At 41.9% G+C, this 22,970-nt stretch overlaps 2 protein-coding genes across 3 annotated transcripts; one reads left to right on the forward strand and one right to left on the reverse strand.

The window, feature by feature from the left end:
• Positions 1 to 253: 253 nt before the first annotated feature.
• On the reverse strand, positions 254 to 6,872 carry aaas (achalasia, adrenocortical insufficiency, alacrimia). 2 transcript variants are annotated; one of them, XM_058641884.1, is made up of 17 exons: positions 6,748 to 6,872; positions 6,400 to 6,542; positions 5,378 to 5,505; positions 5,048 to 5,103; positions 4,865 to 4,956; positions 4,668 to 4,714; positions 3,648 to 3,746; positions 3,371 to 3,514; positions 3,134 to 3,254; positions 2,918 to 3,042; positions 2,099 to 2,159; positions 1,928 to 2,018; positions 1,728 to 1,821; positions 1,508 to 1,575; positions 1,310 to 1,391; positions 1,117 to 1,201; positions 254 to 488 (listed from the first exon to the last, which is right to left on the reverse strand). In XM_058641884.1, the coding sequence occupies exons 2-17, from the start codon at positions 6,508 to 6,510 to the stop codon at positions 333 to 335; spliced, it is 1,560 nt and encodes a 519-aa protein (XP_058497867.1). In that variant the 5' UTR covers positions 6,511 to 6,542; positions 6,748 to 6,872; the 3' UTR covers positions 254 to 332. The 2 variants fall into 2 exon arrangements, with proteins under 2 accessions (XP_058497867.1, XP_058497865.1); XM_058641882.1 differs by having other exon boundaries at positions 1,728 to 1,824.
• An 868-nt stretch (positions 6,873 to 7,740) lies between these two features.
• On the forward strand, positions 7,741 to 22,546 carry map3k12 (mitogen-activated protein kinase kinase kinase 12). The gene is made up of 14 exons (XM_058642503.1): positions 7,741 to 7,972; positions 11,513 to 12,036; positions 13,837 to 14,020; positions 14,128 to 14,319; positions 14,411 to 14,569; positions 15,304 to 15,462; positions 15,578 to 15,686; positions 16,685 to 16,794; positions 16,991 to 17,107; positions 17,210 to 17,344; positions 17,820 to 18,540; positions 19,397 to 19,464; positions 19,605 to 19,902; positions 20,276 to 22,546. Exons 2-14 carry the CDS (start codon positions 11,574 to 11,576, stop codon positions 20,429 to 20,431), a joined length of 2,871 nt encoding a protein of 956 aa, XP_058498486.1. The 5' UTR covers positions 7,741 to 7,972; positions 11,513 to 11,573; the 3' UTR covers positions 20,432 to 22,546.
• Positions 22,547 to 22,970: the final 424 nt, after the last annotated feature.

A 22,970-nucleotide genomic window follows, 5' to 3' on the forward strand; every position in this document is an offset into this window, starting at 1 on the left:
AAGAGACCTCCCAGGGTCAGGGTGGTAAGGGCTCAGGGAAACACTGAAAGAAACACAGAGACTACAAAAAGATGCTAACATGACCACAAAGACCATGTTTCATATTTTGAAATAAATCTACTCACTTACTGCAAATATGAGTGCAAATATTTAAGGCTCTGAACATAAACACATTGCATCATTATCTGACAATCACATCTTTTTGCTTAAAATGTTTGTTGTTGTTCTTTAAGTACCACACCAACAGAATAGCAAGAATTTGTAGACATTTATTGACAATCCATGATTACAAAAGAAACTCAAGTGAGTGTGTGATGGAGAGTGACGGTTGGTCAAGAGAGTAACTCCGAAAAGAGCGATTGACCAGCCAAGACAGAAGGCCCATCCTGTGGGCGTGGCAGCAATGGACTGCCACTCAGTCCAAAATGAGGGACTCCAGCACTCAGGAAGTAAAAAGGCACATGGGTAATTCTTCCAGTGGACCAGCACTGAGAACAGAGAGAGAAATATTACTGTGGATGAGGCAGGAAACAGAGGTTCAATCCCCGACATTTTAAGACCTTTGTTGTTTCACTGTCATACAGGCCGAAATACAAAGTTATGATTGACAAACTATGGCTTCAAAGTATTCACTAAAATTTCACATTATTACAGTATTGCAACAGTTAATGCTAAAGCTAATGGTGTTATCAATGCAAGCAAGACAAACAGCATAATTAAGACAGAAATCTGTTATTAGACTGCTTCATTCTCAACAAACAGATAGATTTATAAGTAGTTTCACTTTGTAAGTACTTAGGCTATAATTACAATACATGTTTTAGTTTGTTTTCACAAATTTCTGTAGTTTGCTATTTTGCTTTCAAACACAAATAAACAACCAGAGACGACCTGGAACTGGACAAAGAACCTATTTTCAAGCAGTGTTGGTTCAGTCCTTAAATCCCCACCAGGTTGACCAGCTAAATCAGGTAAATGCACCAGGGTTCAATTTAACCGAGCCACATGGATTGGGTATGAAAAGTTGACACTTTCTTGTTAAAGGTTAAAACCACACAATTTATTAAAAACAATTATAAGAGAAAACTAATCAGGGAAATTTAAGAAAACACTAACCACAGTGAGCAAAGCTCCATGCTGAAAATTGGGGTGGAACTGCATCAGTCTCGGCTCAGCATCAGGCTCCCCTTGAACAAAACCACTACACACAGAAAAGAGATATATTTAGTACATGCAATCGAATAATGTGCAGTTTTAATGAAGCTACAAAAATAAGAAATGTACAATAACCCCTCACAAATGTACACACCATGGCAAAAGTTCAAAAATGGGGCTGGTTCTTGTCTTGAACACTGCTATGATTGCAGGCCGGTCTGTTGACTGTGAATCGCCTGATAAAAACAGACAAAATAAGGACTGAGATGAGTTTTAAAACCAACACTGCTCATAACTCCAGGCTAACACTGATTGGGATCATTTAGGTGATCATAACAAATGCTAGTAAAACCTTTAAGAAGCACAGCAAGCCTCTCTCCTCTCGGATCCCAGACCAAAGACTGGATCTCTCCACCGACACTGACAGAAAAATCGGACATACATGAATGACACGTAACTTACCGAAACAAATAAAAAACAGATATTTATATCAACATATATTGCAATCATTTCCTTTGTAATAACGAGCAACCCACAGTGTAAAATTACTTGATTTAAGTTTAAGATCTTACATGATGTCACCATCTGCTGTGGTAAAGGTTGTCTCTGATAGGTCAGCCACCACAGATGCTGCCTGTGGCCCTTTAGATGTGCTTGAAGGAATGCCTGCTGAATAATAATGATAACACAATTGAAGCTGTATAATCAGTTACCAAAAAAAGAGGTGCGTGTTCTTGAGGATGCCTGCTAATTTAATACAAAGAATGAGAACCTGGTGTGTCAGTGAACGTCAGAGCGTATATGACCGTCTCCCCCTGCACGGTGAAGAGAAGTCGACTCCCATCTGGACTCCAACAGCCAGACTACCCATAACAAATACATAAGCTAAATGATCACAAAATATATTAAGACACAGAATTATTTGCTGGTGACAAGTTATCACCTGGCAGCGACCTTTCACACATGGCCATCGCTCGCAGGTCCACATCCTGGTCTCCCAAACCCTGGAGAAAGAAACTTTACTCATGTATTTGTAAAAACTCCATCTACAGTCTTCTGAGATGTCTTTTTCCTGAAAATGTGTCTCATGGGACTTGTTGCAAAACCACAAAATAGTAAGTGAGTAAATAAAGTGCGGAAGCTGAATGAAAAGAAAACCAGACTTTGTGTACAGTATGTAGTAAAACTGTGACCAAGTGGGTGCAAACGTCACTTCTCTAAACTGACCTTGTCAGGACCAGTAGTCCTCATGGAGACCAAAACCTGGTCCTAATAAGACAGAACCTCATTTAAGCAGATTAAGTTTAGGGCTAAGATTTAAATTGTGGTTAGGTTAAGGCTAGGGTTAGGCATTAACTGCTTATGGTTAAGATAACGCTATGTTTAGGCTGTCCAAATGAATAAAATGTACAAATGAATAAAACATAAGACAAAAAGCTGCACTGTGTGCATGTGTGTGTGTTCAGTGGGGTGACAAAGTCAGAAGAGATATTATATATAGATGCTTTACACGCACTTGAAACTCCAAACAACCTTTAAAGACCAAACTACTAATCCCTCACATGTTTATAAATATGCATGAAAGCTGAGTTGGTCTCTATTATGAAACAAAAAGTGGCCGCTATCCATACAGACTATCAAGGACAAAATACTGAGCATATATTCTCTGTCAATCTTAACTTGAAATGTGCTAATGCAGCTTCACAAGGAAAGAGGGAATAAAATACAGTAGCTATAGAAAAAGAAAGCTTCAGTTTCTTACCTGAACAGGGCAGACGGAGTAGAAGCCAGAACATGGCTGCCGTCAGGGGACCAGGACAGGAAGGTGACCCCGCCTCCTCCAACTCGCTGAAGTGGCACACCGCTTTCTGCCGCCACGTCCCAAATCTGAAACATAAAAGGATATTACAATACAACACACAGTCTAAGGCATTTTTGATTCTGAACTTAATTGAAAGATGAAATGGTAGCGTTGTACCATTACTGCAGTGTCCACGGGTGAGGCTGACACAAGAAGAGACCCACTTGGAGACCAGGCAATGGAAGTGACTGGGGAGTGACCGGGATGAGATAAAACTTGAGCACAACCAGATGAAGGTCTGAATGGGCAAAAAGGAAGTAGAACCATGAGTCAGCACAGAAAATGGCAGCTGTGTACAACTGTGTTTTTTTAATAACACACTGTATACAGCACAATTCTCCACAATTTACGTACCTGGTTGACAGTGAGCAAGGGTCCACATGCCAGACTAGTAAACAGTTTTGACAAGCGACAGCCAAAGCAGATGCACACAGCGGCTTCCACTCCACTGCTGCCACACTTCTCTGAAGACGGTGCTTAAGTGTGGGAGTTGTGGCACTGACAGAGAACAATAGAGGAAAAGTTAATGCCTGCAGTGCTATAATCAACATGTTTTTATGCAATAGAGTGTCAAAGTTCAAGGATAACTAAAAAATACAGCCTTCACAGCTCTTCAGAAAATAGTTGTCACCTTTTGGGGTTGTAGATCTTAATGGAGTCGTCCAGCAGGGCTAAAGCAAATTTATCTGCATGAGGATGCCAGGCAAAGACTCTCACAACACAGTCAGACCTGGGCATAGAGACAAAGCACAGAAAGGTTGTTGACTAATAACTCTGTATTGTTTGCATTTTGTCAGTTACTTCAGTTTCACAAATAACCACGTAAATAACCAGTAACCAGATAAACATTGTTCATGAAAGAAAAAAGTATTGCCATTAAATGTCTTGTTTTATCCCTAAAGATATTCAACTTAAAACACACAATATGTCATTTCTGCAGTGAAACATTTCTTTCTCAATCAAAACATAAAAAAGACAGCAGCTTGGGATCATGAGCTAAGGCCTACTTCCTGATTAAAAGACACTGACCAATCAACTGCTGCTACCTCATTCTTTCTCAACTCGCTGGTAAAGAACATAACTAGACACCTCATTACAGCTGGTGGACAGCATCACAAAAACAACACGACCAGGAACTTGTTTCAAAGCTAAATTACTATAGAATTTCTGTTCTGTTTTCATTCAACAAGGCTTTCATTGTGAAATATATATATATATATATATATATATATATATATATATATATATATATATATATATATATATAGATATGTTAGGGCTGTCAATCGATTAAAAAAATTAACAAATTAATCGCACAATTTTCTGTAATTTATTGCGATTTAGTCATTACTTAAATTAAACGCCAAAATGAACTCATTAACTCTGACAGCACTAATATATATACATATACATGTATACATATATATATATATACACACATATATACATACTGGAACATTAGTCTCATAATCTTCAGATATTTCAATGCAGAAATGTTACATATTATTGTCAACTGAGATCAAGCAAATTGTCACATCTCAGAATCTGAAACTGCCAAACATTTGATACGCTTTCATAAAACGTATTTACTTGATTAAATGTGGAAAGGTATGCAATATGTTTTCTGTGCATCAGCAGCGTCTTCACTTACCAGTCCAGCACTTGCGAAAACTCGGCTATCATATCCTCACTGCTCAACTAAGGAAAAAATGACAAACACAATTCAATGCAACAAACACAACAAACAAACAATTATCAAGTGTGTTGCTCTCGTCGTTGTATCTAAAGACCAGATATTGTTGTTAAAAATACAGATAGTACTTACTGTGGCCAACAGATAGCACTTACTGTGAGATGAGGAAACAAGGACCCGTGAAGAGAGGAGACTGATCGCAGTAACGCCAGGGTGCAACCAGAACTCATCGACAGCCATTTAGGCACTGCAAGAAAGAAATATGCAGGAAGGTTATTGTATTAGCAGCATAGTGGATGATGTATATGAAAAAGTAAAGATATCAGTGTCTCACATACCCTCTGTATATGAATTGGTAATTTCAGTCAGTAAACCTGTCAAACCACCATCCCTCCTGGTACAGACAGAGAGAAGCTGCATGAATTACATTTGTCTCTAACAGATTTGGGATTCATAATTTATATAACAGCACAGTGTGGCATGATGTCTTGCAATAATATCATCTTCTGTGTCTTCTTTATTAATACACAGAAACAGATGAAGGATCAAACACCCTGCAGGTTATGGTCAAGGTTAGGGATTACACTTTGTTCATGCTGTCCAAATGAGTGGAACTCAAAGCTTTGTCCTAAGAGGTATATCTGCCTGGGTGTATGTGTTTGTCCTACCATGCTGCTGCACTCCTCATCCACAGTGTCTCAGAGTGATCCAGAAATGCTGCCTTGCTGCTGCTTTCCGTGCGACTGTGGAGCTTCAGAGACTCCCGGGGGAAATACAGACTCAGAGGACTGGACTCCTGCAAGAAAACACAACAACGTGGGGATGACCTTATCTCCCGCTAAACAGAATGGATAAGCACATATACTCACTCTCTCACTCAAGTTATACAACAATAATACAGTTCAAATAAATGCACAGTTTGGTCTTTACAGTGTGTGAAAAAAGGCACAAAATAACCAGCACTGTAATGTCCTATTCCCACATTCTCACAAGATGGTTGTGGTGCATGTCTCCTATAAAGCCTGTGCTCAATGAACCATTTAACAATTTAAGTGACATTTAAGGTGTTTGAATTGAATGTTCTTTTCAGATACCTGATCACCAATACCAGTATTCTATCGGCTCATTCCTTAGTGAGTGACAGTTCTTCAAGCAAAAATGCCTTGTTGATGCCAGAGGTCAGAGGGGAATGGCCAAACTGGTTAGAAATAGGGCTGAATGATTTTTAATAAATGTCTATTTTGACAAAAATTGCAATATGAGAGGGAATGGCAATTCTTACATACACATTCTCATGTTCATTTGAATCACATACTTAAAATGATAACTGCGTGCAGATCTGTGAGAAACAAAGATGTTTTCTTCAGTCTGTAGAATATGATATGTATAGTTCAGGACAATCTAAAATGGTCATCTGACTGACACACATTTTGGCTTAAACAAATTGCACCTCCTGCTATTTGAAAATTGCAGTAGGCCATATTAATATAATATAGATGACTTGTTCAGCCCTGCAACAGTAATAACAACACATTAAAACCAAGGTTTGCAGATGACCACATCTGACACTTTATTATGCGTCCCGTATACCTAATAAATCGGCCAGTAAGAGTACGTTGAGCCGCTAACCCCTAGATTCTAATACACAGCCACGTTTATGGACACTCAGCACAGCAGTTGTGTAGCAGACCTGTTTTTCTACGTCTTCGACGCTGGTTCCGGACAGCAGCTCGTTGTTGGACTCGCACAGCGTGATCTGTCCGTAGGGCAGCGGCGGAGGGAAGAGCGCCAGGGAGCACATCTTAAACACGGAGAAAACTCCAACACTGGAGCCTGGAAACACATCATGGACCAGTCTGCTAAACACTCGTGTCATATTTACACACAACCAGCTGCATGTACTGTAGTGTTACACTCTGTTTACAACTGCTTAGCGAGCTAGCTAGCCACACTTATCCAGGTTATTAATGATCGCTACCTCTAGTTAACCACTGTAATGTCACTCATTTTCGTCGTTGTTAAAGCATTCACCACTTACGTTGCCTTGTAATGTGTCCTGTGAGCTGAGAAATAGTTGGTTTTCCCAAACCAGTCAAAGACAACGCCACACTGTTGTGGCACTTTCAGCTACTAGCATCAAGCCCGTCCCGCCGTGTGAGCTACGGCAAGCCGGAGGGACTAATCGTTCGCGAATTTTAATGTGTGTGTATTAAACTTTATTGATAGTATGTAACTTACAAAATCACTGTTTTGATAATGTTGTCCAAAGTAGTAGTGTAGTGTTTACTAGTGTTTTATTTTGATGCGAATGATATTGTGAACTAAAAATGTAATTCATTTTTGAAAAATCTATAACTTTTATGTATTTAAAATTTTAAATGTATTTATATTATTATTGGAACTCAGGATTGTGCATCATGTAGATGCCTTTACTACCATCCTCTTCATATGCACCCCACGTTTAATTGCAAGTGATCTAGGGTAATTTTAAGTCAGTATTATTACTAAAAAAATTTAAGATGAAAGGTTTGAAGCTAAAGCTAATACCACTCAGATCAGGTATCTTAAAAAATGTTTGCTCATCCCCGGTGAATTAGAGACAATGATTACATGTACATATATATATATATATATACGGAGATCTTGTTTTAATCATGAAAAAAGTTTTGAACCAATTAATCGATTATCAAAATAGTTGTCGATTGATTTAGTAATCGATTAATTGTTTCAGCTATTCAGCTATAATATGTGTGTGTGTGTATATATATATATATATATATATACATACTGCACATAGGCCTATATAAACATGTATATACGTGTGTGTATGTTGTTGTTTTATAAGCACGTGCTTACTAAAGAAGGAGATAATTAATGAGCTGATGGAAAAGTGATAACCTATTTGTCTTTGTGTGTCCCTGTCTTTGGAGAGGTTGGTGGCAGCGCCCCCACGCGGCGCTACTCGCATTTCCGTGACGTCAATTCAGCACTGGGAAAGAGACAGCTCCCCCCCCCCCACCCCCCAAAAAAACCCCAGCGCGCCTCACGTTGCATGGGTGCCCGGTTATTGATAAGACGAATTCGGCCGCTGGGATCCATCCCAGTAACGTGGAACTCGTGGATGAGAAGAACTCGACACACAGGAAGGCAACACGGAGGGAAGACGGAACAACGAATGTGTCATTATCACGGACAAACAGAGAGCAGAGTAGCCCACCCCTCACTTGACAACGCGGCATCATTATCACCATCCAGGCAGAAAGGTATGGGAATGTCACCGTGGCCACTCGCGTGGCGATTGAATGAGAAATGCGTGATCGCACAGGCAGGGACTATCAGGTGTGAAAAAGCCCTGTGATGCCGTTGCTTGGTGCGGTTGCATCCACGCCGCTCCACGCACTGCACCAATGGAGCGGTGCTGCCAAGAAACGAGTCACCGTCGACGGACGCTCGAGAAATCATACTTGTGCAGCGACAAAAAAAAAAAAAGCGCACGTTATGAAAAATATGTGCCGCTATTATTGAGTACATGTGAATGCGCTGCGGCAGTTTTCACTTGGCGTGGACCATGTAGTGGGGCTCGAAATTCATGCACGTCGCCTGTGATGCTGCTGAGTGTCATCATCACCATCATATCCTCGGTTATTTAAAGATTGATCTTCCTGAGTGTGTGCATGTGTGTGCATGTGTGTGCGTGTGTGTGTGTGTGCATGTGTGTGCGCGCGCTGCCTCCACGCACAGGCCCGGTGGTTGTTTATTGCCCGTTTTTTCACGCTCTACTTTCGCTGTTCTCGTGCAACGGTGCGGCAGATATAACACAACTGAGCTGGTGTCAGATATGTGTGTGAAGTGGGAACATGTGTGCTCTCGCTCGCTCTCTCTCTCTCTATACCACCATCATCTCTCCCTCTCTCCCCCCTCTCTCTCCCCCACCCACCCACTTTCTGCCTGTATACCTACACATCCATAACAATGTGGTTATGCAATTCATCACATTCTTCCAAACGCAGCCTCTGCTCTCCGCTTAATTCTGATTCTGTCAGTCACTGATGCTCAGCTGAAGAACAGGTGACAGTCTGGATTTTACAAACACCTGTGCTTCATTCATCCATCCATCCATTCATTCATTCATTCATAAAGACAATCTGAAAAACTCTATGTGATGGCTCTACCGGGCTGGCTGTTTTTTTCCATTCATAGACACTGAGCTATGCATGATTCAGACAACATTTTTTTCCTGTACTTGTGGAAATGGAGCAGCTGAGTGGTTAAAGTGGAGAACTGTCTGAAAGCCCAACTCACAGCAGGACTCCACTGTCGTGGTGTTCTTAGAAAGACCAAAAAGAGACACCACGGCGATGTTCACATCACTCGCTTGTCGATCAATCTTGATTCAATGCTGATTTCAGTCTAGGTCAGATTTCACAGTTTACATAAGCGCTGTCCTCCTTTGTTTGTTTGGTTGAACTCTATAGCTTCCCCCAAAATGTAATGTCGCATTATAAGTTTTTATGAGATAGGATTTGTTCTGAAAGTTACTTCACACTCCTTTGTTGTAAATCTGAAATTCCATAAGGTGAATAAACTAAGACTGGTCGGCAGAGGGACTTTCTATTAGTCAGATCTTGTATAAGTCTCTCTACCACCGTGTTACCGTGGGAGAGTTTTTCTTTAATCCACCGCAATAAAAGACAACGTCGAGCAGTTTTAGGAAGAGTCACTAAGAGGTCACTGAACCCAGAGTGGGAGTGGGGTCTGAGGAAGATATGATAAGGTGATCCTTTATCAGTCCCACAGTGAGGACATTTACAACAGAACTCAAACCACTTCCACTTGAAGACGGTCACTTGTGACTGAAAGGTGAAATGGCGCAGAGAGGAGTTCAGCTGCAGAGAGAAACCGTCTCTTGTTCCATCTGTTTGGAGCCACTGGAGGATCCAGTGACTCTGTGGACACCGCTTCTGTATGAACTGTATTAAAAACCACTGGGACACACAGGATGAGAAGAGGAGCTACAGCTGCCCTCAGTGTAGAGAGGCCTTCATGCCGAGGCCTAAACTGAAGAAAGAATTAGCAGAATTAGTGGAGGAGCTGAACATGTGCTCTGTGATGTCTGCACTGGCAGGAAACGGAAAGCTCTCAAGTTCTGTGTTCGGTATTTTACTGTGAGGAAAGCCTCCAGCTTCATTATCAATCACGTCCATTAAAGGAACACAAGCTGATGGAGCCCTCTAAGAACCTCCAGGAGAACATCTGCCCTTGTCACGATGACCACAACACAGTCTCAGCTGCAACAGAAAGGGGAAGAAGAAGCAGAAGCGCTGGATCTGAGTCGAAAAGAAATCCAGCTGAGAGTCCAGGACAGATACAAAGGCGTGAAGGTGCTTCAACAGGAGAGGAAGACTCTCACTCTCTCTGCAGATAAAGCAGTGGAGGACATTCACAAGATCTTCACTGAGATGATGCATCTCTGCAAAAAAGAAGCGCTGATGTGAAGCAGCAGATCAGATCCCAGCAGGAAACTGAAGTGAGTCGAGCAGAGACATTGAGAAGACGTTTCAGCAGGAGCTCACTGAGCTGAAGAGGAGAGAAGCTGAACTGAAGCAGCTCTCACTCACACCCCATCACAGCCAGTTTCTGTCAGCACTGAGTCCATCTAGACACTCGTCCTGCATCAAGGTCCATCCTCTGAGACACTTTGAGGACGTGACAGCGGCTGTGGCAAAGCTCAGAGCTCTACTGCAGGACATCCTGACCGAGACGAATATCTCACTGGCTGGTCTACTTCAAGACGTTATCCTGCCACAACCAGAACAAGAACCAAAGACCAGATCTGAATTCTTCAGATATTCACAGGAAATCACACTGGATCCAAACACAGTAAACACACAGCTGTTATTATCTGAGGGAAACAAAAAAGTAACATTAATGAAGGAAAATCAGTCTTATTCTTATCACACAGACAGATTGACTGTTTATCCTCAGGTCGTGAGTAAAGAGAGTCTGACTGGATGTTCTTACTGGGAGGTGGAGTGATGAAGAGTTGTTATTTTCATCACAACAGCATCTACACTAGATGTCTCAGATGTTAAAGTCTCCAGAGTAAGAGTTTACCTGGATCACAGAGCAGGTTTTCTGTCCTTCTACAGATTGATGTGAAACAAAGTGATTGTTTGCTCTTTTTTCTTCCTAAATGATAAAAAAAAACCACAACAAAGTTTCTTTCTTTCCCTGATTATCAGTAATGATGGCGATGGCTTTGTGGGGACAAAAAACAGCCACAGACAACAGAAATGGACTAAAGTGACCTGTTGAAAGGAAGGACAGTTGTCTGTTCTGCCAGTGTGAACAGGAAGAGCAACTACAGCAAATAAATGTGCAAACAGACAACTGAGAGTTATTCTAAGACTAAATTAAAATGTGATTTGTTGAGGAAAATAAAGGTATTGAAACTAGATTTTGTCACAAGGATCCTCCACGGTAATAACAATGTGGAACCTTCCACAGTTTTCACACAGTATTAGAATTAAATGATCAGAACCAGAGGACAAGAAGTAAACCTTGGGCTTTTGACACCACTCAGAAATTGTAGTCACATCAACATTAAAACGTTTTAAAACTGAGTCTAACTGTAAATGTATGGCATTCATTTCAGCACTGGATAGCTCCTTGAGTGAAATGGAGCTGTTCTGTGCTGAAATGAGTCGAGACTTGTTTATATTTTGAAAACAAAGCACACACTGTGATGAAGTGGGGTCATAATGACGATTGCTAATCATTCTAATGCACTTGTTCTCCTGCAGGTTTACTTATCATCTCTCCATCCTCCATCCACCCTAACCTGCCGTGTTGGGGAAACCCCTGATGAGTGGGACCTGTATCCATGAGCCCCGTGCCCCTTCCCCCTCCCTGTCAGGCTTCAGCACCCCCATCTCAGAGCCCCCCTATCGAAGACTGGATGGAGACACTCCCGCCTGCACCCCGGAAACGGACCTGACCCCCACACAGTGTGTCCTCCGTAACGTGCTGTCCATCGACACTGGCGGACCGGGGGCGCCTGGTGGAAGCAGCCCCACCCCCAGTGATGGACCCTCAGCCCACTTTGACAACAGCGTGCTAAAACTGCATGAACATGAGGTCTGCCAGTGTGGTGGTGGGGCCGAGGCAGGGCACAGTCCAGAGGCCGGTGCCGTCCGCAGCCAGTCGGAGAACATCCGGCTGCAGTCGGGAAGTGGAGGGTTTTTGGAAGGACTCTTTGGCTGCCTAAAACCAGTCTGGACCATGATTGGAAAAGCCTACTCCACTGAACACAAGCATAGCCAAGAAGGTATGTGAACAGAAAATGTACAGTCCTTTTACATATTTCAGAACAAAGCAAGGTCAGACTAGTCTTTGACTTAACCAAGACATCCTTCATAACCATGGCAATGCATCATAAAAAGAGAGAGAATAACTCAAGTCGCATGTCAGTCAGTCTGACATTTGTCGACATGTACAACAGCATTTTTTCACCATAACATACATTTAGCTGCCACTGCTAATAATAAAATATATAAAATCAGGCCAGAAAGAACATTAAGTTTTTTTTTTTGTTTTGTTTTTTTTTAGCTTTCCACTGAGCTAGTGTTCTAAGAAAATAAAAATGAATTGCTGACCCAGAATGAATAGAGCCTCTCAAAACAGGACACGGCACAAATGTGAGCCTTCAAAACAACATGTTTCAAAAGAAACTGAAAAATGTCTTTTCAAAACCCTGAATTGCAGAAATCATGATAAATAATAGGGTACATTGGTAACAATTTCAGGGCCATCCTCCCTCCAGAGAAAACTTTGAGAGTTCATGAGAAAGTTTTCTCTGGAGGGAGCAGTCATGGTTCTCAAACTGTCGCACAGTATGTGTACCACCAGTGGTACCTGAGCTTCCTCTGGTGGTACTCGGAGGAAAATCAGAAATACTGGTCTGCTGTATATACCAGGGTATGTGATGGGAGTGGAGCTGAGGAATTTTGACCAGAGTGTGTAGAAAATGAAACAAATAACAAGATGACAACATGATCTTATCTCATTCTCAGTGTGTGAAGTATATGTGAGGAAGAAGAGGATGATGACAAAAGACCTTGCTCGGTCTATTTACACCACTGTATTTTAACATTGGAGATAATGGTGTTATACTATGAGAGCTCAATATTTTCTCAGGTGGTACTTGGTATAAAAACACATTTCAGAAGTAACAAGGGTCCACAGCAGCACAAAACAATGAAAACTATGAGACCTGTGGTTTGTGAACTTGGGCTATACACATAAAGTTGTTGGCAACGCCTTGGTTGATGACACACAACTTATAAAACATGGTATTTTTTAGGTAGGCCATGCATTTTCATTTTTAAATTACATGCAAAAATTTACTACAGAAAATTGCAGTGAAAAGTAAAAAAGAAAAATCACCTTGAAATAGAAAGTAGCAGGAATGGAACCATCCATGTCCAAATATCTCAAATTGCACTTATGTACAACATTTGAGTAAACATGACAAGTAGAACCACCATGTCCTCTGAGATCACGGCTCCATCAGTTCAGGGACAGTTAGTTTTTTGTTGTTTTTTTTACAGCTGCTCATGAGGAAGCATCATGTCAATTTGCCTCCACTGCAGCTCTCCAGAGATTTGAACACTTCAGTGGACCACATGAAGAATTGATTTGCCTGCCTCTTTTATTCTGTCCTGCTCGTCTCTCTCTTTGGCGACGATGCTCTTGCAGTCACTCAGGCAGTGTCACTCTGACATGTGACGAGCAGAAAAAAGTGAACGTTGTTGTTGTTTTTCCTTCACTTCTGTTCTCGTATCCCTGGATAAAAATATATAATGACGCACGCAATAAGATGTCAATATGCAATTTGTTTGAACACGGCAGGAGCTTTGTGTTGTGCTGCTGTGCTCTGTCAGCCTCTTCAAATGTGTCGTGTGGACGTAACATTTGCTCAGCAGGGACACTGACTGCTCCCTGTCCAAACTGGCAAGAGTACATATTGACATTTGGAGACTTTAGAGTGTGTGATGGATATAAATGAAGGAATTACTCCAAAAAAGGAGCTGCTACTAACATTGGCATCGTGTGTGTTGGTCCTTAGAGTCCTGGGAGGTTCCTTTTGAGGAAATCTCCGACCTGCAGTGGGTGGGCAGCGGGGCGCAGGGGGCCGTCTTCCTCGGAAAGTTCCACGGAGAAGATGTGGCTGTAAAGAAGGTTCGGGACATCAAAGAGACAGAGATCAAACACCTCCGCAAACTCAAGCACCCCAACATCATAACTTTCAAGTAAGGAAACTTGATCCAACAGGTTCATGCATCAACATCCCAAATTTATTATATGCATAAACGTTATTTGCTGCTCACCTGTGCCAAATGATCTGTCTTGCCTCTAGGGGCGTGTGCACCCAGGCTCCTTGTTATTGTATCTTGATGGAATATTGTGCCCAAGGCCAACTGTATGAGGTGCTGAGGGCAGGTCGTAAAATCACCCCTTCCCTCCTGGTCGACTGGTCCATGGGCATCGCAGGTGGCATGAACTACCTTCATCTCCATAAAATCATCCACAGAGACCTCAAGTCCCCAAAGTAAGTATTCCCCAAAAAAAGATACAACCTGATAATACACATTATCAGGTTAGATTCCACATCAAAATTCACTGTAATCTCATGTTTGCAGCATGCTAATTACACACGATGACCTCGTAAAGATCTCTGACTTTGGCACCTCAAAGGAGCTCAGTGACAAGAGCACAAAGATGTCCTTTGCCGGCACCGTAGCCTGGATGGCTCCTGAAGTGATTCGGAATGAGCCAGTGTCAGAGAAAGTGGACATCTGGTAAGTATGTTTACTCTTACGCTAAGACACCAACACTGGCCACTTTATTAGGTACACCAGTTCAACTTCTTGTTAATGCAACTATCTAAGCATAGGCTAATAGACTTTGTCAAGACGACCTGCTGAAGTTCTAACTGAGCCTCAGAATGGAGAAAAAAAGGTGATTTAAACGACTTATGATCGTTAGTGCCAGACCTGTTGGTCTGAAAATTTTAACTGCTAATCTACTGGGATTTTCAAGCACAACCACTTCTTGAGTTTACAGAGGACGGTGTAAAAAAGAAAAAATATTCAGTGAGCAACGTTGTTGATGCCAGAGGATAGAGGAGAATGGCCAGAGTGGTTGGAAAAGGCAGAGACATTGGCAATACAACAGTAACTAAAGAAAACCCCCCAAACAATAAACCACTAGGATTCCAAAATGAACTTTTCTTTTCCTAGTCTTTTTAAACACTTCAGAGAAATATGGAAAAACAGCACAAGAGAAAAGTAAATCGATAAAAAGCAGAAGACCACACTGAACACTTTCAGAGGTATATATACTGTAATACCTAAAGAAGTGTCCACTGAGTGTATTTCAAGCTTACAAACTCATTTGAATTTGACTGAGTGTTGTGTTTTAGCAATCGTTGACAGTTTGATGATTGTTTGCGATCCCCGGTGTTAATGAATTTAACTGCCTTTTTTTGCTAAAGAGATCTTGAACTCGATCTTGCGTTCCTTAATAAATGAAGGTCCTTTGGAGTGGTGCTGTGGGAGATGCTCACTGGAGAGATCCCTTACAAAGATGTGGACTCATCTGCCATCATCTGGGGTGTGGGAAATAACAGTCTTCAACTGCCCATACCCGAGAGCTGCCCCGATGGCTTCAAGATCCTCCTCAGACAGTGCTGGTGAGCAAACGTCTGGAATGAAATAGACAGTTGGACTGAAAAAAAAAAAGGGAAAATAATGAGCACAGCTTATCTGTGGTTATTGATTTTGGATCATGGTTTTTTTTTTTCGCAGGAACTGTAAGCCAAGGAATCGGCCATCTTTCCGACAGATCCTTCTCCATCTGGATATAGCGTCAGCTGATGTCCTGTCCACTCCACAGGAGACGTACTTCAAGTCTCAGGTATGCTTAGTTCCATCCATACAAACATACCCAAATTCACACACACACACCCATGCATGATTGTACAATAAACAGACATTGTTAACCCTTAGAAAACAGAGCATTTTGGCTGCTTTTTCCCATTACTATGTGAAAACAATCAGTATATACAGAGGTTGTGCAATATAGAGTGTCTTATATCCTTTTTTCAGCACAGCCTAGGCTATCTGATTAAAATTAATTTTATATTTCACCAACCATATAAATGTTTAAAATGGGAGTGGCTTTGTGAAATTTGGAAATACGTCACAGTTCAAATTTCACTTTTGTTACTTCTGCACAATTATTATAGTTTAAATCACTACTAAAAATGCAATATAAAACAATAGAATCATAACTCAATAACGCAATGCTCAAGACAAAAGAAAAAGACTCAATAATAAGACAAAAAAACCCACATTTTTTTAAAGCCTGAATATGTGACCTATAAACACACACCCCCAGGATGTCCATATAAGAAGTTGTGTATTATTCCCACTGCAAATGACCATGTGTGCACCTGTGGCGCAGATCCCTACTGCTTGGGCACGAAGGGTTAATAGAAGAGTCAGTTTGAAGGTCAGCTCTATCTGGACAGACTGCACTGTAAAATATTTTGCTGACTTTTCCAGCAAATTATTATGTGTATACATTACAGTAAAGTCTTAGGCCACTATTAGATTAGTTGTTTCAGCAATGCTACAATGACAATGTCAGTATAAATATGTCTCAATCACTTCATTGGAACACATGCAGACATGACATTAGCGTCACTTTAGTGTTATGTTTCCTATATAAATATTATATTTTACTGTATAAATCCCACCGGAGGGGGTTTCCTGTAGTAGACACACCTGTATATGTACATTCCACAATAAAACAGGAAAAATATGCCATGGTGTTGTAAATGATCACAGTTAAAGCCTGTGAAGTCCTGGAAAACATTCACTGTGGTTCACATATAAATATGCTGTCATCAGGCTGAATGGAGAGAGGAGGTGAAGCAGCACTTTGAGAAGATCAAATCTGAGGGAACTTGTATCCACCGACTCGATGAGGAACTGATCAACCGACGCAGGGAGGAGCTCAGGTGTGTACTTTTTATCCATAGAACCCCCGTTTCATGTTCGTTCTGGGTACAGATTGAGGCCTTTCCCTCTATCATGTTTCTCAATGTCACTTTTTTTGTCCGTTGTCATGGATTTATCAAGTGTACCGTGTGCACGTCTACTGTGGAGGATTTTTGATTATCCCACAGTGACATTAGAGGCCTCTTTTCGTCGCAGGCACGCACTGGACATCCGTGAGCACTATGAGAGGAAACTGGAGAGGGCCAACAACCTTTACATGGAGCTGAGCGCTGTCATGCTGCAGCTGGAGCTCAAAGAGAAAGAGCTGCAGAGGTACAAATAAATCCATGAACGCAGGGTGTATTTTTGGGTAAAATGTTGACACTCTTACACAAAAAATGAATAAGTCCCGCTTGTATTCACACTTGTGTTTAGGAGGGAGCAGTCTTTGGATAAGAAGTATCCGGGCTTGTTCAAGCACCACAGTTCCAGACAGAGCAGCTCCTCCAACTCCATGGACAAACTCATCAAGAAGAGAAACGTCCCACAGAAACTGCCTTCAGGAAAGAGGTGTGACAGCTTATTCCACTGTTTGTTTGTTTGTTTTTGTTTGTTTCTAAAATGGATAAATGAATATACATATATAGGCTCTTTGGTAACGACGTTACAGTACGAACAATATGGTAGAACTTGAGGGAAGTAACATTATGCTAATACTATTTTATTTTATTCACAATTGCAGGATGATAACTTGTTAATGACACGGACAAAGGGGTTGGGACCTAATGGATGATAAAAATGAATGTTATCCACAAACATTTTCACTTGATAGTCATTCTTATTCCATTCTATCACCCAGATTTTATTTTGGAAATAGCGTGGTATCACTCTAACATTATCTCCTTATTGCCAAGCAGGAAATTGCATTAGATATGAAAGCCTTACCATAAAATGTTTACCGTGCTGTTACCATGGTGTCACTGCACTGTGATGTGAACTGGCTTGTGGATTATAGATGTGGACTAACCCCCTCCTGCTCTTTCAGGCCAGACATCCTCAAGTCTGAGGTAATCATTCCAAAAATGGACTCCTCTGTAATGCAAGTCACCATCCCAGCCTGCCCCAACAGAAGCTCCACTTCTCCCAACCGGTCTCGGAGGGTTAAGACCCGTCACCGCAAGCCTGGGAAGGGCAGCAGTGGGGATCTGGCCGGACTTAAGGCGAATCAGTCCTCCCCTAACAGGGACTCAACTACCCAGGCTAACTACTCCACCACTAACACCTCTAAGCAGCTGCTGGAGCCGTCTGCTGCTCTGCGGAGCCTCAGCCACGAGCAGCAGCAGAGGCAGCTCTCCTCCTCCAGCCCTGACCTCATCTGTACCACACTGGAGGCAGAGGCCCAGGGGAAAGGAGAGTCCACGGTCGGTGGGCTGGAGAGAGGGGGGAGCCTGAGTGCTTCTGCGGGGTTAGGCGGGTCAGAGGCCGGTGCGGCCGGCATCGATGACTTCACAGAAACTCCTCCACGCAGCGACACTCCCAGCGAGGACGCTGCGTCGTTCCCCTTCTCAAGCAGCCCAGACTCGCCATGTGGGAGGGGGGCGGCGGCAGGACGCGGATCTCTGGGATCTCCACGCCTCGGTGATGGAGAGGACAAAGATGAAGGAGCTGGTGCTGTGAGGTTGCCCCGGGGGGCATCAGGGGGAGTTGGGACTCAGCACCTTACACCTTCAGCCATTCTGTACAGGGCAGCTATCACACGCAAACAGGTACAGTGCTGTATTTCTCTTAGGGTGATCTAAATAGAGGTGGAAGGCCTGACCTATTAATCATGCAGATTTTTTGCATTTTAAGTTAAGTTAATTTAAGACACAATTTGCCGTTGAAACTTGATAAATGTTGCTATGTCAGTATAACTTTATTTCTTTTATACAAAAGTTTAATGGACAAAGTTTAAGAATATGCAGACTGGAGAAATGTGTGTGTATTATTTGTTATTATTCAACTGTTGGAGATGGAGAGAGGGAAAAAGAAAAAAGAATACTCAGAGATCAGCATTGGTCAAAAATACTGGTCAGTCTCCAATCTTCAAAATATAGGACGTAACATTTAAATATAAACAAATGTCTGTTACATTCAAACCACTGAACCAATGAGTTCACACAACGCTGATACAGCCTTTCAGAACCCTCTCTGTTTGTTTGTACAGCAGTGTTTAGATCGTGTGTTGCCCGGCAACACTGCACACAGGAAGTGGCGTGTTTTAAGTCAAGAAAGACTGAAGCAACAGCGACACCGTGCTAGTAAAGCAAGACGCCTGCAAACAGGTTGGAGTTTGACTGAAAGCACGAAAAAGTTTCCCAAGTGAATTCTACTGTTTAAAAAACCCCGGCCGTTCAGCAGTTTAACGGGATAATGCCTCTTGTCCCCACCCGCCCCTGCACTGCTGCTGTATACACACAAATGCTCCCTCAGTCAGGTCTGATAGTTTTGCTTGACAGCGCCCATTTTCAGATGAAGGATGTAGCAAACAAATGACCTCATGTCTGCGCATGGAGACCAAACAGACGTAGAATAATCGCATCAGTTATGCACCACAGCTTCCTTGTTTTTCTCTGATTACAGAGGCGTGGAGTATCGTCAGAAGAAGAGGAGGGTGAAGTTGACAGTGAGGTTGAGTTACCAAGGAGACGGTGAGTAACCTCACGTCCGTCACCAAAGGAAAACTTACTCACAGATCTAAAATTATTTCCAACTTGCATCGCTCGCCCATGTCACCAGTTCTGGGCATTTAAAGGAAAACGTGCGATCATTCGATTTTTAATCTCTCCAGGCGTCCGACCAGCATCACCAAGTGCCAGTCTGTGTCTACGTTCAGCTCAGAGAACCTGTCAGTGTCAGACGGCGAGGAGGGCCACACGACAGACCACTCTCACAGTGGCACTCCTGACGTGGTCAGCACCAACACCGACGACAGGCTGGACGATCGCAGCGACGACCTCCTCTCTCAGGGGTCGGAGATCCCGGCGGACAACACGGATCCCACGCAGGCCTCTGACGGCCTGTCGGAGAGAGATGGAGCCATGGGCCAGACCAAAGCTCAGCAGGGCGAAGGACAGAATCCTAATGAGGTAAATCAGTCAGTCATCTTCCTACACTGGTGTCTGACAACACTGTACCAGGGTATGTGATGGGAGTGGAGCTGAGGAATTTTGACTGGAGTGCATAGAAAAATAAACTGATAACAAAGGAATAATAATAATTAGAGTCACCTTATCGCTGACTCCATTGTCATCTCATTTCACTATTCCAGTGTGTGAAGTATATGTGAGGAAGAGGAGGATGATGAGAGAGCAAATGATCTTATTGGGAATAAATCTGCGACTGTGAAAAGTCACCCTTTTAGGCCTCTTAGTCCATCATTGGTCATCTCATCTGATCATCAAAAATCTCCCTAACACCAAACGTGACAAAAGACTTTCTCCTCCCACTCTCTGTGTTTAGAGCCGGGCCCTGTGCGACGACTCTGACTGCGACAGCGCTGAGCTTGACCAGTCAGGTAGTGGAGAGCCCAGTCGTCCCCCCAGTGCTGGAGCCTGGGCGCCGCCATCACAGTCCTATCAGGGGTCTCCACAGGTGCCACATACAGGACCACCGTAGCTCGATCGATCACTGGCCACGAGCAAAGACCTCAAGCTAAACCCTACAGCGAACAATCACCACAGACGTAACACAGAGCTGTCAGTGCAGTACATTACTGTTGTTATGAGGGAATCACACCCACTACACCACTCAGACTATGACAAGTGGACTTATGGTGTCTCATAAGGCTGACAAACCTGCACCAGACGACATAGGACATTTGTCATAACCTGGCATTCAATATTTTTGGCAGCTTTAACATCAGATAAATACCATTTAAGTTCAATAGGCAGAAATAGTTACCCAGGTGTAACCTTAGCCACTGCTCCAGTTCAGCAAAAACTCTTTCACAGACGCACGCACAAGAAGATACCAACACTCGTTGTCCTTTAAACACTCTAACCCTCACTCTCGGAGCGTCCTGCACGACACTCCACTCCACTAATGCATCAAATACTAATGAATAATAATGTAAATATTCATTACATACCACATGAGAAATATCTAACTTTATTTTATTTGTAAGATAAAAACAAAACAAATGTAAGACTAAACGATATGCAGCCCTGTGAACAAATGCATGACTACATGTTTATAATTTATGGTTTGAATGTGTCGGTTTTATATTTTGTGAAAGTTTACACTTTTTTAAAATCCTGAAAGTATTACTTGAGTTATTTTTGAGTTATTGTTAATAATAAATGTCAGCACTTAAGTAAGAAAAAAAAAGATGAAAAAATAGAAAGAAATAAAGAAAAAGAAAAAAAAAGTCAAAATGGAATGAAAACCTCACCAGGACATGAATCATGATGCGTAATTAGGGTTCTTGATAGGTGATATGATATTTTTTTTACCCTCCGACAACTGAGTTCCACATATACATGAGACACGATGAGGTTTTTATTAAGCCTATCTATTTTAAGAACACGACGGGAGACCTAAAATGTACCGCTACCATTTTATACACACTCAAGTGCCAGTTTTGTTAACCACAGGAGTCTGATACAACAGTAGTGCAATAAAGTATTCATTCACAATGGTTATAATGTTTTAATTTTTACTAAAATTGACAGGTACTGGTTCAACTGCATGGTCATTTTAGAAAACCTATGCTGTTAAGCTGTGTTGCACTGCAAAATAAAAGTGGTGTTATTCACTCTACTGTTGAAAATAGATGCAAACATGGACGATTCTGCATCGATTGTAGCCACGTAACAATGTCTGCAGGTGCTACATGCCTGGGATGGAACATTTTAATTTAATTTATAAAGACATGTGTAATTCTTTGTTAAGTGGAAGTGAATCAAGAGCTGTCAGAATAATGCAACACAACAGAACCACAAACAGCAGCCTCTAAAATGGCCACGTGATCACAAACATGCCTCCAGAATAAGTTTAAAACCGGATACTACACCGTCTTTTCACATACGATTTATCGCAGCACTGTTGTAATGGACCGTTAGCTTTAGATGGGTGTACCTAATAAACTGGCAACTGTGTGAAATAGTCGGATTCTTGTTCGTCTTGTATTTGGAAGACAGTGAATGTGTTTATAGAGAAGGCCTTTGGCATTCCACATATACGCCGTCTTGTTTCAAACCTGGCACCTGCATCAGTCACAGAGTTCTCCCCAAAAATCAACGGTGATGGGTCAAATAGGCGGGACTTCTACTTGAGTGATGAACCAAAAATGAGTTGTGTGGCTCACGACGCTGACAGGCTTCATAAAAACCTCACCTGCACCTTTTACCCTTTAATGTAACTGCAGAAGTAGCCGGGTAAAGAATAGAGCACTTCTCCGTGGTGGTTACTAGTACAACAGTAAGTATCCTTTGGGTTTGAATAGAGATGTTTTGTTTTTATACAGCATTGCACATTGTACCTGTAACATAGGAGTTATATCGAAAAGCAAAAATAATATGAGCAACAATAAATAATGTATTGGTTTAAAAAAAAAAACGACAACAAAATGTGTGTTTGTTTCAGGAGACTTGTGGCCATGTTATACTGTAGCTACAGTTTGTGCTGTTTGCTGCCGTCACACACACACACACACACACACACTCGCACACACACACACACACACGACAGCTGAATGAGAAATAAATGACTATTTTCAATGACTTTAAGCATGTCCAAACTCATCTGGTGTCATTTCTTGACTTATTATTAATGTGTCCTTTCGTGCCAGAAATTATTGACAAAACTATTTCCCAATTAGTAAATAAATATGTTAGCAAATAGTTCAGTAGTTCTTTAGTCCAGGTTGCCAGCTTGTTTAAACTTTGGGAATTACTTAACCTCTTCCATGTGAGGCCTATTTATTGCGAGTATATCTTCAGAATTACAGAATTACAGAATTATTATTATTTTTTATCTCTGGAGCAGCGGTATATGTGAATGTATGCAAGATGGTGTGCGTGCGTACAATTTGCATACAATTCACACAGACAAGTTTAACCAAGAGCACGGTTAGAACAATAAAAGCATGAATGAATGAAAGCATAGGTAGTAGTACTACTCGATTTATTGATTACTAAATTAATCGTCAACTATT

This window comes from Solea solea, chromosome 11 (assembly GCF_958295425.1).
Source record: "Solea solea chromosome 11, fSolSol10.1, whole genome shotgun sequence".
NCBI classification, from domain to species: domain Eukaryota; kingdom Metazoa; phylum Chordata; class Actinopteri; order Pleuronectiformes; family Soleidae; genus Solea; species Solea solea.

Excerpts from the sequence above, each read along its gene's own strand:
- map3k12 (XM_058642503.1), top strand. The coding sequence starts at position 11,574 with ATGAGTGGGACCTGTATCCATGAGCCCCGTGCCCCTTCCCCCTCCCTG. Across the intron at positions 14,021-14,127 it reads CCCAACATCATAACTTTCAA|GGGCGTGTGCACCCAGGCTC; the intron begins GTAAGGAAACTT and ends TCTTGCCTCTAG. Across the intron at positions 17,345-17,819 it reads AAACTGCCTTCAGGAAAGAG|GCCAGACATCCTCAAGTCTG; the intron begins GTGTGACAGCTT and ends CTGCTCTTTCAG.
- aaas (XM_058641882.1), bottom strand. The coding sequence starts at position 6,510 with ATGTGCTCCCTGGCGCTCTTCCCTCCGCCGCTGCCCTACGGACAGATC. Across the intron at positions 3,515-3,647 it reads AAGATCTACAACCCCAAAAG|TGCCACAACTCCCACACTTA; the intron begins GTGACAACTATT and ends GTTCTCTGTCAG. Across the intron at positions 2,019-2,098 it reads GTGTGAAAGGTCGCTGCCAG|TCTGGCTGTTGGAGTCCAGA; the intron begins GTGATAACTTGT and ends TGTTATGGGTAG.